General features: G+C 36.6%; 1 protein-coding gene across 2 annotated transcripts; it reads right to left on the minus strand.

The window, feature by feature from the left end:
* Positions 1-1237: 1237 nt before the first annotated feature.
* On the minus strand, positions 1238-15485 carry LOC109202808 (adhesion G-protein coupled receptor G1). 2 transcript variants are annotated; one of them, XM_025908141.1, is made up of 14 exons: positions 15360-15485; positions 13968-14086; positions 11676-11751; positions 11374-11515; positions 10569-10683; positions 9065-9192; positions 8898-8943; positions 7750-7844; positions 5715-5833; positions 5182-5450; positions 5012-5099; positions 4592-4721; positions 4276-4432; positions 1238-2617 (listed from the first exon to the last, which is right to left on the minus strand). In XM_025908141.1, exons 1-14 carry the CDS (start codon positions 15473-15475, stop codon positions 2523-2525), a joined length of 1695 nt encoding a protein of 564 aa, XP_025763926.1. In that variant the 5' UTR covers positions 15476-15485; the 3' UTR covers positions 1238-2522. The 2 variants fall into 2 exon arrangements, with proteins under 2 accessions (XP_025763926.1, XP_025763922.1); XM_025908137.1 differs by having other exon boundaries at positions 9065-9190; positions 10564-10683.
* Between the last annotated feature and the right edge of the window lie 463 nt (positions 15486-15948).

Consider the following 15948-nt stretch of genomic DNA (forward strand, 5'->3'; position numbering starts at 1 on the left):
GCTTGCCTTGGTCTGGAAGCATGGTGTTGAAGGCAGAGCTGAAGTCCACAAACAGGCTCCTGGCGTAGGTTCCCGGGGAGTCCAGATGCTGCAGGATGAAGTGTAGAGCCATGTTGATAGCATCGTCTACATACCTGTTGGCTCTGTATGCAAACTGCAGGGGGTCCAGGAGGGGGGCTGTGAGGGTCTTGAGGTAGGAGAGAACCAGGCGCTCAAATGACTTCATGACCACAGATGTCAGTGCCACAGGCCTGTAGTCATTTAATCCAGTGATCCTTGGCTTCTTGGGGTCAGGGACTATGGTGGAGACTTAAAGCAGGCAGGCACATGACATGTCTGCAGTGAGGAATTGAAGATGCCAGAGAACACTGGGGCCAGCTCATTTGCACAGTGTCTGAAAATGGCAGGAGACACATCGTCTGGGCTGAGAGCTTTCTGAGCATTCAGGCTCTAGACAACATTTGTTTTAAAAAATACAAAAGTACTCCCAAAAGCATCAGATGTTTATCAGTTAGTATACATTAACCACATTTAGTGTATTGTCATCCTTAAATTGTTGTACTTACCAAATATACTTAGATGGCGATGGATTCAATCCATGCTACTGAACACGATGCCAGTCACACTTGAAAATGGTGTTTTTCAAGCATGACTGGCATCTATAAAAAGCCAGGCAAGGTCTCCTTCATGTTTTTCTGTGTTTTATCCTCAGTTACTTTGACACAAAGGGATCTGCTGTGACGCTTACACGGCTGATGAGGTTTCACAAGTGTCAGCTTTGTTTTTATACATAGATATAAAAATATGAACATGTACTGGTAAATGATTAGAATTATAATATTTCTGTCTGAGTCAAAAGCGAATTGAATTTAATCAGGAATTTGTGAATCGGAATCAAATCGATTATTGAAATCAAAATTGATACCCAGCCCTAAGTGGAACACCTGTACAGATGAAGTTAAGAAAAATACATCAATACAAAAATTCACACAATTTTTTTAAAAACAATAAATTGCATGAATATAGTAAATGTTCATCTCAGTGATTGAACTATCTCATTGTGTTCTATTGAAGCCTTGTTCTCATTTTTATAGATTAAGGCAAGAGTAAGGTATTAAGGTATTGTATTTGTCACACAGATATAATATAAGCTCATCAATTTAGTGGGTCTTAACCATAGGATACTTAGTTTATGTAAAAATGTAAAAAAACCCAAAAACATGGAAGGAGACGGAACTGAGTTTAAACAAAAGGGAGCGCCGTTTATTATGGCTGATTAAACATGAAATACAAAAAAGGCAAAGCGAGGGAAAAGCTAAACTGAAACCTAGACTGAGAAAACTCTATTAAAAAAGTGACATGAACAGAATCATGAAATCTTTAACCTGACGTTACATGGGAGGAAGGAACACAGACGACATGACAAAGACTGAATGAAAACACAGACTAAATACACACAGGAGATGATCAGAGGAGGTGGAAACACATGGGGAAGCAGCTGACTGGAATGAACATAATGACACCACAGGGCAAAAGTAAAAATAAGCATATACATTGAACATGGAAACACAAGACTGTCAAAATAAAACAGCAAACATGGAGAGACGTAGACATGATAACACAGGCTTGACGATATGAAACACAAGAAATACATGACCTAGGTGAAACATAACCTAGACTAAAACTCAAGGCAAACTAATAATAACCCTAGAACTCAACATTATCTCAAAATATAACAAAAGAAATGAAAAACATATACTGAAAATGCTGGGTCACAGACCCAGCCACTGACAATAAAACAAGATATTGGCACTAGATGGCTAAAACTCTAAATTTTATTAGTTGATGAAAGTAAAAATCTGTCTGGCCACATTGCATTACATTAGAATTGTATTCTACAAATTAATAAATATCAGTTGATTCTTAAGGAGTCAAGTTGGAACTGTTTTCAGATCTGATTGGTTTAACGTGGACTGATATCTACAGTTTTAGTCATAAACTCGGTAAATCATAATTGTTTTCCTGTTAAGAGCTAAACAAGCATGCAGTAACCTGATTATGCTTTTAATACTGACACTCAAGGTATGCAAGAATATATGTTCAGATACAAATTTGCACTAAAAAAATATAATGTTTATATACATTAAAATAATAAGAAATTATAACCAAGATAAAAACTGAATAAATATCAAAATATAAAACATTCTATAAATGCATGTATGTAAATAACTGACTTTAGGCAGAATACTGTGCTCAAATATGGAAAAGTTTACAATGCATAGGGAAACCATCCTCTAAGTTGCTCTTAGGAGAGATTAATTCCTTACCACAAATGTTTTACGCCATGTATTTCATCGATAAAACTTCAAACATAACATTAATGCTCACACTCACTCAGCTGCCTTCTCTGCTGTGCTGTTCTATAAATAAACATCATGATTTAAAGAAGAAATAATCATGTTGTCACTGTATTACAATATGAATTATACCAACACACATAGATTCTTATGGAGGTGCTGCTACTAGCTGTTAGTGCTGCGTGTTTCACTGCTCATCTTAGTAGCCGAGGTTTTAGCCTTTCTCAGTGACATCACAAACCAAAGGAAGATGAAGAAACCTGCAGACATAAAGGAGAGAGAGAGAGATGTACAGGTGTAGATGGGAAAAGGATGAGTTCATGAAATTGGCTCTAATAACGCATTTGTGTCAAATCTCTGTCACTTGACAGAGATTTGACACAGATGCGTCACAGATGCGTCACTGTGTATCCATATCCAACACAAAATCTTACCTGTCTTTTACTCAACATAAACAGATTTTTAACAAAAATCTTAAATAGTTTGTTTGTCCTCATTAGGCAGAAGAGAGAGTTCATGTCTCCCCTATAATGGAAAGCAACGACACTTTGACAGTCTATTATTACACAGCAGCTGTTTAATAATAATGTATATTTTATTGATCCCCATGGGGAAATCACTCTCTCTGCGTTTGACCCATTCACTCAGTGAAGCAGTGGTACCTTGCCCAGGGGCACCTCAGAGTAGCCGTTCACTGGATTCGAACCCCCGCCCTTCCGATTATGGGGGCCACCACTCTACCTACTGAGCAATGCGTGCCCTAAACTTATGAATGCTGTGGCTTATCTTTTAATATATTTTAAATCCTTTATTGCTCACTTAACCTTTTAACTCTAATCAACTGATAGGTCATGAGATTTTCTTTTTTAATGTTATGTAAATGTAATTTATATGGAGAAGGATCTTCATTACATGACTTTTTTTGTTTTTTAGTACAAAAATTTTTGTTGTAGATTTAATTAGAATCCTGGCCGGGCATACATCTACTAAGGATCTCTCCGGCCTCTGAGCAAGGACCTGACCCTTAAGGACAAACAAAGACTATATATTTGCTCTATTATTTCTTTGTTGTAATAACACTTCTTGGCAATAAATCTTATACTATTATTTCCCCTTAAATGGTATCTATAAGGAAAATGCATTTGTGTATTAAGCAGCAGAGTTGAGTATGTGTGTCCACCCATAAAAAAAACTTGACAAATTTTCTCTGTCAATACCAACAAAGTGGGCGTCCAAAGAAGATGACACCAAAAAAAGACTGTTTCCTCATTCTGTCAGCACTTGGGACCTGCAGGCAGACTTTCAAGTCAAGGTTTGAAGGACAATAAGGCTGACAACTCTGTCCTCAGACAATCCTGAACCAGTCTCACAGGGCTTAATATGACTGAACTTCACAGTCCGGCCAGTTTAAGCTGATGTCATCAACATCTGCACTAGAACCTGAACATGCAGAGGAATGTTCTGTTCAGCAATGTGTCCTGAATCTGCCTAAGGCATGGAGTGAAAGTGTGGAGCAAACACAAAGAATGATGTGCTGATTGCTGCACGATGGGTGACAGTGTTTGGTGGAATCAGCGTGATGGTGTGAGGCAGCAGCAGCTCCTTTACTAGAAAAGCAACCTTGTCATCAGTTTCATCCGTGTCAAGGAACAGAGATATTGAGATGAGATTCTGCAACCAGTGGCAGTCCCATATCTCCACAGTCTGGGATCAGAACTCTATCTTCTAAGATAGCAACATGCACTTCCACAAAGCGAGATTTAGCACATACGACTGAGAACCCTGTTTGTTGAATAAATAAACTGTGAAAATGGCAATATGTCTAGTTTCTAGAGACTTTAATCACAGTTTTTCTATGGGCGCAATCCACATTGTCACCTCTGTCGCTATGATTGTGTGTGTGTGTGTGTTTACAGACCTTGCAGTGAGTTCAAGATGCAGAAGAGGTAGAGGACAGGAGTGGTCAGGAGGCCAAATGAGAAAAAGAGCAGACCCCAGGTAATGCCGAGCAGAGTCATGACTCCAGCCAGGGAGCAAATGTCTTTCTTTGCTTTCTCAAGGTTATTCTGCCCAAACTGATTTGCCAAATATAAAATGACATAGCACGTTACAGACAATGTTAAATTTGAGACCTTGAATTGTCATAAAAAAAAACTTCATTGCTGGTTTTGGGTTTCCAATGGATACACTGATGGATTACTACTTAAATATTTCTTTTAAGACTACAGAATTACCTCTCTGGTGTGGTGGAGAATCAAAACACGTCTGACTGTCACCCCAAACATGATTACATTAAAGAGGAACACCAAGCTGAACAGTCCCACTGTAGTCGATATTTTCACATGGTAATTGGTTATATAGCATCTATTAAAAAAAGATCAGGTAATGTTTTAACCTCACAAACTGAAAAATCAACAATGTGTTCTGTAAAAGACACATTAATGCAGATCTATGTAGTAAAAGCATCCCCAGGGCTACAAAGGAAATAATGTTTCAATTTTAGCAAGTTAGATGCTTGGTGAAATGAAGCTTTCTGCTTCTCCCTTAAAAAAAATAAACATGCATGTAAACAAAAACTCATGTGTAAAACAATTAATAAGTAAATAAGTAAATGTAAAATACTATTCCTGAATTTACATGCTAGCAAATCTTACATTGTAGAGTTAGATGTTTCCAGAGCAACCTGACCATAAAACTTTCTGTCTATGATCACCACCACTGACACAATCACTGCAGGGAAACCTGGAGCCAATAAAAAAAGATTATTCACCATACCATTTCCAGATTGATAATGACAGGTTCCTGACTAATCGATTCCACTTACCCCATCCCACCATGCTGAGTTTGAGCAGGTATTTCTTGACATAGATGTTGAAGACTTTGACTAAGAGAAGATATAAGTGGAAACCTTCCAAGGCCATCCAGCTGAAAGTGGCCAGCAGGGAATAATGAAGTAAAAGAGCCATGTATAAGCAAAGTCCAGAGGAGGACCCTGCTGCCACTGCCTGATTGGGCAGGAAGTGCAGGTTGAGGAGCATCAGGGCAATTACAAGGTTGATGTGGACCTTCATAGAGACATCTTGTCTGAGTTTTCTGTCACACAGAGAAGTGATGTGTTATAACTAACATACTGTATCACAACTGGAGAAATAGTAGGCCGTAAAAAAAGAAGAAAGAAAAGATGAAGCGATAAGTACAGAATAAAGAGAGCATTTGCTGTAAGAGAGATTGTGATAGAAAGGAGGGATGATTCAGAAAAAGAGGACAGGAACTGAGGCAAATCAGATTACCGGAGGTACTAAAAAGGAGTGGAAGGACTGATGAAGATGGGAAGAATATGAAAAATGAATTTATTACCTGTTTGCAATAAAGAGCAAAATGGCTATGACCGAACCAAAAAGGGAAATACTACAGCCAATCACAGTAATGTGTGTTAAAATCTCTTGGTCTTTTTTTGTGATGGAATGATCAGGTATCTGTGGAGAAAACACATGTTTATATAATCTTTCACTTTTTGTATTATAACAATTAGTCACATTCCAGAAGCAAATACTTTCTTACTTATTATTATTTTTTTACACTGTAAATGTAACTTTAACTTTAACCCATTAAGTTAATAAGTATGCTTGTTATTTTTAATGGTACAAGTCAGTTGAAGAAAATGGGGGAAGGGCTAAAAAGAGAGTTAAAAGAACAGCTGAATACAACTGAAAAATAAAATAAAGGATTAAGTAAATATGCAACATACAGTCATAACAAGCATAACATAACAACAGTATGCAATGAAATACACAGAATTAAGGTAGGCAAACGATAGGTAAGTAAGCACGAGCACCACACACAAACAGTTAACATGAAAACCAATACAACATAGCAGCAATACAGGAAAGGCATGCAATAACAGACAGCACTGTACACTTCCTGTGTGTGTGAGTAGTGCAAACACTTCCTGTGTGTGTGTGTGGACAGTTTTAGCTGCAGTGTTTTCAAGGGTGGTCAGAGGAATAAAGGAATAGAGTGCAATGATGAGCTATGCCGCAAGCCAGACAGATAGCTCTTAAGTGTGCCCTTAGCAGTTGGGCTGCATGTAACATTCCCATGCTCTGACCAGGGAAGGATGGTAATTTGAATGAAAACAAGTTGAGCAGAGCAGGTGAAGGTAGAACACATTCTGTACAAGAAATCTTTTCAGTTTGGTGTCATCTGGTGGCACCATCAAGAATGACACCAAACTGAAAAGAAGAAAAAGAAGGATATGCACAACTAATGTATCTACAATTATAACAAATCATATTTGTTATTATATTTGCATGCATAATTTTTACATTCAATGAATGTGTAGGCTATATAAACTGTGCAGTAACATGGCAAAAATGTTTCTTTTCTTTGCATGCAAAGAGCAAACTACATCGTTTACTTTCGCACACCGGTTAGGTTTAAGGATTTGGGATAAATAACTACTGATAATGCATGCGCTTGATTTCACATGGGACATTGTACTTGACCTGAAAACCTTTAAAAGGTCCTTACTGAATCCTTGTAGGCAGGATTCAGTATTGCGGGGATAAAGAGATTTGCTAACATATAAAAGATGCTTTTGGTTTTTTCTTTCTTTAGTTGTACTAATACAATGAGCGCACAGTTACCCGTGTTTTAGTCACTTTAATTTATAAATTTATATCACATGCAGAGAGTCTGTTGTTTTAAAAAGAGAGTAGCTAAGAAGATGGACTTCCTGAATGTTTGTATGTGTGTGTGTGTGTGTGTGTATGTATGTGTGTGTGTGTGTGTGTGTGTGTGTGTGTGTGTGTGTGTGTGTAGCTGTGCAACCTTATGGGTTTATTAGGAGTTCATCACCATTTCTGATAAAGGAAACTGAGGATCTAAGATCTAAAAAAGAAATCTAAAACACTAAATTTTGCTGTTTTTTTTTTTAAAGCTTGCTCTCTTTTGCCCCACACCACTTGACAAGGCTGTTTGAAGGTTTGAGGCAGAATTAAGGTAGAGTGAGTAATGGTCTGGCATGTCCTTGTGAAGATAGCCAAAAAACATGTTTGTGTGTTAATGGGCCCCTCCCAAGCATGGAGTGCCAGAAATAGATCATCTAGGGGAAAACCAATTGACAGAAAATGGCTGCCTTTTTTTAAAACCGACTAATATGAGAACCACTCATCTGATGGACATTCAGCTCAGTAACACATTAACTCAAGACCCCAGAAATTCAGCTGCAAAGTCTGAAGCAGTTCAGATAAGTGTTTGTTGACATAGGTGAGATGAGATGGACAGACAGAAGGACAAGAGAGCTCTCAAATTCTTTACAGGATGTTGTATTTATACTTTGTTTTTCAGTTCACTGAATTCCTCTTTATATAATGAATGAGTCCAGTCTTACTATGAGGATACCAAAGTATGTGAGGTGGTTACAGGAACAGGTGATGTTAGTCTGGCCACGTGTCCAGTGTGTGAGGCAGCCATCCTCACTAAAATCTGGTAAGCAAAACAAACAGATCCCTTAAGCAAAAGATCACATTTCTGAACATAAACTCAGTTTCGGGGCCCTGAGTGAAAACACAAACCCCACTGAGTCCAACTTATGAAAGAAATCGGTGTCTTGCTGCTCAAAAAAGATTAAAGGAACACTTTAAAAACAGATCAGAGTTTGAGGGGGAAAAGAATCACGCTGGTTGTCTACAATGATATCAACTGGGTAATGTGTTAAGAATGAACAGATTCCACATGTATTGATAGAAAGGGAAATATAAACCTACAGTGGGCTCAATTCCATTTCAGCAATTCAAAATGGTACTCAGTAGTTCGCGTGCTTGTGTGCTTGCCTGACAACGCTGGGGCATGCTCCTAATGAGACTGTGAATGGTGTTCCTGGAGATCTCCTCCCAGATCTGGACCAAGGAATCAATGAGCCTACTTGAGGATGTCGGGCCTGCTGGAGGTTGTTTTGTAGGCCTCTAGCTGTGCTCTTCCTGTTCTTCCTTACACAAAGGAGATTGGTGGTACTTATGGGTTAAGAACAGTCTTGTCCAGCTCTCCTAAAGTAACCTCCTGCCTCCTAGAATCTCTTTTATGCTCTTGAGAGTGTGTTGGGAGACATAGCAGACCTTCTGGCAATTATACGTCTTGATGTGCCATCTTGGAGGAGTTTGACTGCCCCTGCAAACTTTGTAGGGTTCATGTATCTCCTCATGTTACCAGTAATGACAATGATCCCAGTCAAATGCAAAACTAATGAAAAAACAGTCAGAATAGATGAAGATGGAAAGATATCAGTGTCCACCAGCTGTAAAAACATTTCCTGTTTTGGGGATTGTCTCATTATTATCCATCTATGCACCTGGTATTAATTTTATTAACGCCAAATTATCTACAACTGGTTTACAGCCCCCTCTGCTACCTAGTTGACCACACCAATAGCCCATAAGTTTAACTGACTTGATGCTGTACTCTGATTAAAAAGTGTTCCTTTATTTATTTTTTGAGCAGTGTACACTACTGTTCATGACAGATGTGATGCTTGTTACTTACTGCATGTTGAATAATCAAAGAAATGACACGAGGGTTTTTGAGTTTCCTATGACACAAAAATATTTCATGTTTGTACAAAATGTACAGCATATTATATGTATCAATTAATTATGCAATAAAGTTACAGGTTGTAGGACTGAAATAAATGATCAAAAAAGGATAGTTACATTGATATCCTTGGTAAACTCCATCGTAATGTTGATGCGCTCCTGCAGTCCTGATATCTTCTTGTCCTGCACACTCAGACCAACCAGTGTTTGATCATATACTTCATGTTGGCTTTCAAAAACTCTCTACAATAAAATTCAGAATCGTCAGCTGGTTTAACAGTTTTGCAAAGACAGTTTTATTATTACTTTCAGAGAAAACACTACTCAGTTATCTAGATCCACTGTTTGATATTCAAGTAATTTACATTTAGTTAAAACATGTGATTATTCTTTCCTTGTGTACCCAGCTTCCTTCAAAAATATGTGTACTAATTTACATTTTATTTGTTAATAAAATAATGACACGGTGCTAAAGAGTAGAAATTCCACCCTGGACAAATTATTCAAGCATCCAGCAAACTTAGAAGCTGGGAGGGTTTAATTTTGTGGCCGTTAGGTGTAGCTGGTGTAAGTAAGTTTGTTAGGCTTGTTAGGATGGGTTTTTAAAATCTGATTGTTGAACTGTATGCCATGTGTATACACTACTCCATTGTTAAGGACATGTAGATTTGATGTTCATATGTCATGACCCTGGGTTTAGAGACCCAGTGTTTATGTTATTTGATTATTAAGATTCTGTGATTTAGTGGTTTTTCATGGTTTAGTTTTGTATTTCTAGCTCTTTTGGTGTTTTTAGTGATTTCTAATCTTTAGGTTTTGTTACTGTGCCTCCCTCGTGTTCCTTGTGTTATGTCTAGTAACACTTGTCTCTATGTTCATTTAGTTCTTGATTTACTTTGACAGTCCCATATCTCAGCCTCTCCTAATCGTCTGCCTCTGCAGACGTGACACTACGACCCGACCACTGCAAAACACTACAAAACAAAAGGCAGGAATGACCCGATGAGGAACAAAGGTCAATACATAATAAATACAGAGGCTAACAAGGGAATACGTAACAGAACGGACACACAGTTGAACCTAATCTGACAAATGAGACAGGGAGAAAGCAAAACAGAATACTCTAACACAGGACACAGGACTGCCAAAGTAAAACAGAAAATACACGGAAATAGAGACTACATATAACACAAGGGACACAAGGGAGGCACAGTAACAAAACCAGAAGACTAGAAATCACCAAAAACACTATAGAATGACTAAATTAGCTAGAAATACAAAGCTAAACCATGAAAAACCACTAAATCATAGAATCTTAACAATTAAAAAAACACTGGGTCACCAGATCCAGGACCATGACATCATAATGAAAAAGCTTTTATAATGATGTGAAAATAAACAACGGTACATTTCATAACAAGTGGTAAAAATAAGAAAAAACATAACCTGAAACCCAAATGTTATCTTATTAGACTAAAACAAGCAAAACCCACGAGCTCCATGAGCAGTAGTTTAAATTGAATGTGTAAATACAAAATTGGCAAAAATCCTATCGTTCTATAGCTCACCAAATCCTTTTCCTACATATTGTTATATAAGAAGATGTAGTTTATAACCTTCTTTGTTCCAGGCCATTTAAACATGCAGAACACAATCTTGTTATTCGGTCCAGCACCCAGTTCTCTTGGCAGCTGGACACTCACTTTACTGTTGAGAAGAGGCACATCTGGTGTTGCCTGAATCAGCATCAACATGCCAAGAATAGAAAGAGAACAACTGCATGTGAATAGAAGTAACATAATGCAACTCTTGCTATTGACATTGTAAATAAAAGATGTTGATCTCACGGTGTTGCTGTTGGGAAAGTGAACTAAATTTAAAAGTGATGATATAATTATAATTTATAACTATCCAGACATCAATCTGCGCATAAACTAATGCCCACAAACTTCAGTGAAATAAGCAATGTGTAATGAAACGAAGGCTAAAATTTTCATCACTTCCTTGCACATTTGAGCTGACAAATAGAAGTGGAGTAAAACAATATTACTCAAGGTAATGGCAAGATGTTGTCATAAATTTTCAATTCAAGTATTTATTGTCATTGTCAAGAACAAATGAAATTTAATAAAGGCTTTCCGAGTTTTGACATTTATTTCCTCTTTTACAATGAGTTAATTACCTGTTCAAGGTAATTAAGTTCACTTTAATTACCTTGAACAGAACAACATTAGACTGATTACAATGTATCAGACTTTAAAAAAGCAGGTCCTAACCAATATCTGACCTAACCTCAATATTGGATCCAAATATCAGTTCAGTACATCACTAGTTGGTAGGTATTTCTGGCTACAATTTGAGTCTGACTACAAACTATTGTTCAATAGGATCAGCTGATTTTGTTTTTTTGTTTTTTTGTTTTTTACCTGTGTGTCATCAGCATAAATTCTAAGGCCTCCAAAGGTATCATTGGGTCTGTGCAGAAGCGCCACAAAAGTCTTGACACATACTTGCATGGTCACTTTCACTTCTGTTCTCTCTAGAACACTTTCGAGAGTCCTAATGGCTCTTGGGGATGAGGATAGGAAAATATTAACAATATTAACGATTTACATTGTTTCATTAATGTAATTTTTTTCAAAATAATTCATAAACACAAAAAATCCACACAAAATTGAAATCTTGGCTTTAATTACTGAAAATTTTGTGTAATAATTAAAATGTTTACGTCATAGTGTCAGCGAGGTTTCCATTTCTCAAAACATTGTCTGTATAATTCATACAACACTCGGTATGAGTACGACCTGTAGAGAAAATGGAAGAACACACATTGTACCCTTGTAAAGTTTCATTAAAACACCCACATGTGCCCAGAATGTATGAAAGTTTAATCTCAAAACAGCCATTATACAACTTCATATTTCGTTATGAAGACATTTATAGGGAAATGGAGATGTGAGAGGCAGGGATGAGAGGTTCATTTTTAAATGCAATATCACCATGTAAGAAAAATGGCTGTTCAAAACAACTTATAATATATAAAACCTGAATTCCAGAAAAGTAACAATGTTCATTAAATTTTGACAAAAATGAGAACCAAAAGACTTTCAAATCAAACAAGCTAATATTTTTTTACAACAGAAAATAAATAATAAATGTTTAAACTGAGAAATTTTTCATTTCAAACTTGAGGCTTGCTACATGTCACAAAAAATTGGCATGCACACAACAAATGCCTGAAAAAGCAAGAAAGATCAAAAAGTTTAAGCTGGGAGAACATCTAGCATAATAAGCTATAAAAGGGTCTTAGAGAGGAAGTCTCTCAGAAGAAAAGATAGGCATAGGCTCTCCAATCTGTGGAAGAGTACGTGAAAAGACTGAGGAATACTTGAAATGTTCCTCAACATCAAATTGCAAAGGGTTTGCAACTTTCATCATCTACAGTGCATGACATCATCCAAAGATTCCAGAGAAACTGGAGATGTGTCTGTAACAGTCTTTTACATTGTTGCTGTTACAGTCTCTGTGAGTAAAGGACAAGACTGAAGATTTTTATTAAATGCCTGTGGTCTTCGGGCAGACAACACTGCATCACTCATCGGCATGATTGTGTCACTGACATTACTAAGGGGCCCAGAAAACCACTGTTGATTAACACAATCTGATATGACATCTGCAGACGCTAACTAAAGCTCTGTCATACAGAAAGGAAGCCATATTTGAACATGGTTGAGAGGCGAGATTATTGAGCCAAGAGTCATTTGAAATGTACTGTTTCAAAATGGAAAAGTTTTCTATGGCCAGATGAGTCCAGATTTGACATCCTTGTTTGCAATCACAGATGCCTTGTCCTCCAGGCTAAAGAGGAGGGAGACCTTCCAGCGTGTTATCAGCTTTCAGTTAAAAAGCCAGCATCTTTGATGATATGGGTTGGAATAAATGCATCACCAGAAATGATTTTACCATTGTCAACAGACTTCTAATATTGCAAATATCATATATTTGCAATATAATGTCTGTTGAGCCAAGGACACTGGAATTGTCATCTGCAATATGTTTTTTTTTTGTGTATGAACAAAATCCTCACAAAAAGATTTATAAAATAAAATACATTAAGGTTTTAGAGCAACATATGATCCCTTTCAGTGAAGGCCTTTTGTATTTCAGCAGGACATTGCAAAACCTCATACTGCCACTATTACAACAGCATGGCTTCATCAGAGAAGAGTCTGGGTGCTGAATTGCCACGCCTGCAGTCCAGATCTTTCACCTATAGAGAACATTTGGTGCATCATTAAATAAAAGCTACATTAAAGATGACCACGAACTCTTCAGCAAATGGAAACCTATATCAGGCAAGAAGGGGACCAAATTCCCACACCAAAACCCCCGAAACTCAAAACCTCGATGTCCAGATGTCTTCAAACTGTTTTGAAAAGAAGAGCAGATGCTACGCTATGGTAAACATGTCCTGTAACAAGCATCAAATTTGAAATGAGCTAATTTTGTGATTAAAATTGTAAAATTTCTCATTTTAAACATCTGTTATGTTATTTATGTTCTGTTGTGAATAAAATATTGGCTCATGTGATTTGAAAGTCTTTTAGTTTTCATTTTGTTCAAATTTAAAGAACATTTAAATGAGGATTGACTGCTTTCTTCTAAAAAGGGATATAACATTTTATGTCTGACATTTTAGGGCTGTGGTAGAATAGAAGTAGGAGTAGAAAGTAAACACAGCTTGTTTTCTGTCAGTCTTTTAGCTACATTTGTTTATTTCGCTCCTATTCCTACTCTCCTACCTTCTACTCCTACTTATATTCTACCACAGCCCTAAAATGTAGTAAAGTGATTTAAAGGGACATAACATTTTATGTCTGACAGTTTACTTTAAAAAAACTTATAAAAAGCAAAAAGAAAAAGTTTCTCACAACCGGGTTTTGTTTCTTGGGTTACAATCTAAATTGTCCGCTGTCCCCAGATTAAAGTAATTCTTTTCTTACAGCAGTTAACAACTTACCTATGTTAGATGTTATATTGCATTTAGTCTCACAGGAACCCTGTCCTGACACACAATTCTGAGAAAGCATGTCATAAGACACAAAAGACATCAGCCACCAGAATAACCAGCTCTTCTTCCTGTGAAGAGACTCTCACATTTAGAAGGAAAAAAAATCTCTCCTTTTCAGTCAAATGTTGTCAAAGTTCCTTTCTGATTCAAATTGGTTGATTCATTTAGATTAGCATTAGCTAAACATAATGCTAAACATAATGCTATTCAAGCATTATGTTATTTATTTTGTTGCCATTTTGCTGAAGGTAGACAGAAAGGCATTCCCACCGCATTTAATGTTTCTAATTGACTAAAAAGGAAATTTGAGTGTACAGTATGGGGAGTGAAAAACTGTTACAATTTACTGTCTTATAGAATTTATGATTGGAGAAAAGCAAGAATTAAGTTGGTACAGAGCAATATAACCACATAGCTGAGCCATAAGAGGTGGTCACGCGGTATGGATGGATAATTAGAACACTGGAAACGGCTCTTGTTCCTGTTTCAAACTGAAAGTCAATGTTCCTTTGATGTATGGTCACCCCATACCCCTAACTACATGTCTATTCTTGTGATCCCTAATTCTTTGTTTTCATTCTTAAATATTAGTGCTACTTTTGCATTTCCACTAAAAGTAGGCCTAATAATTCATGGAATGTTCACACGTCTTATATTCAATATTGGAATGCAGTATGAGTAATGAATGCACTGAAAATGTAACAGACCAGAACGTATTACATGTTATCAGTATCAACACTGTTTATAACAATTCAGCAAACTGATTGTAAATGACTAACAGGCTGACATGTTCTAATTTGTCTCACTGGACACATGTGAGCATCTTACATTGTACTGTAGCACACAGAAAGATTTAATGTTATACTGTTAAACAATTTTAAATTCAAATACTACAAAGATATTTAAAGCTAAATTATCATTATGGTCTATTTGATAAAGTAAGAGCTTTAGCCAATGTAGAGATATTGAGACAGCCACCAAAACTCTCACACTATCACCCTGAAGACTCGTCAGTCACAGTGCTACTCCACAAGATGTTTTCTACATAAAGATGTTGAGTTTTAGAGACTGCAACTTATAAAAAACATAGATGTAGAAATAAAACTAACAATAAAATAAAACTAACTTCTTCTCCTCCTACTTGTATTATTAGTACTACTACAAATAATCCTTATGAATACATTGAAATAAAATGTGCACATTAAAAAAGGTTTAAATGTATGTTGATGCTACTAACAAGGGTTAAAAATGATATATATATATATATCATTTTTAACCCTTGTTATTAGCATCAACACAAAAAGTTTAATGTTTTTTAAAGTGAACCAAAGCGTAGCCTACCTTTGCATGTTGCTGCGGAAATCAGTTCTTCTGAGGACAGAGAACACAGCAGAAGTGACAGCAGGGGGGAAAAAAGAGCTGAATTTGAAGAGTTGCAAAGGAAGTTGATGAAACATGTAAATGACATTCTGAGTAAGTAAGAAAGAGGAAGTATCAACTAGCAAGAAAGCTAAAAATACATTTCTTACCTTCCTTGACACTACTGAGCATGCAGCAAATACCGAATGATGTCACTGAAACTATTATATTGAACACTGTTCACATGTTCAGCACTAAAACACATTCTTTTGAAGCTACATTTTCCCTTAAAGCAGGTCAAATTGCAATATCACTGTGGACAATAGAAAGCAGTGGTACCATGAAATTGTGACATATACCTTATTTGTGTATAAAATTGGCAATAAAACTGATTCAAATTCTGATTTCAAAAATAGAAAGCTGAACAATTTATGTATGCATTGGAATTTTCTCCCATTGTTACAAGAATGGAATTCAAAGTTAAAGTCTGTTAGAAAATAGCTGTATCTAATTTCACAGCTTCATGTTAAAGTTTTGCATTTTGCATAAAAACCTTGATTTGCATTGCAAA

This window comes from Oreochromis niloticus, linkage group LG1 (genome assembly GCF_001858045.2).
Source record: "Oreochromis niloticus isolate F11D_XX linkage group LG1, O_niloticus_UMD_NMBU, whole genome shotgun sequence".
Taxonomy (NCBI): Eukaryota; Metazoa; Chordata; class Actinopteri; order Cichliformes; family Cichlidae; genus Oreochromis; species Oreochromis niloticus.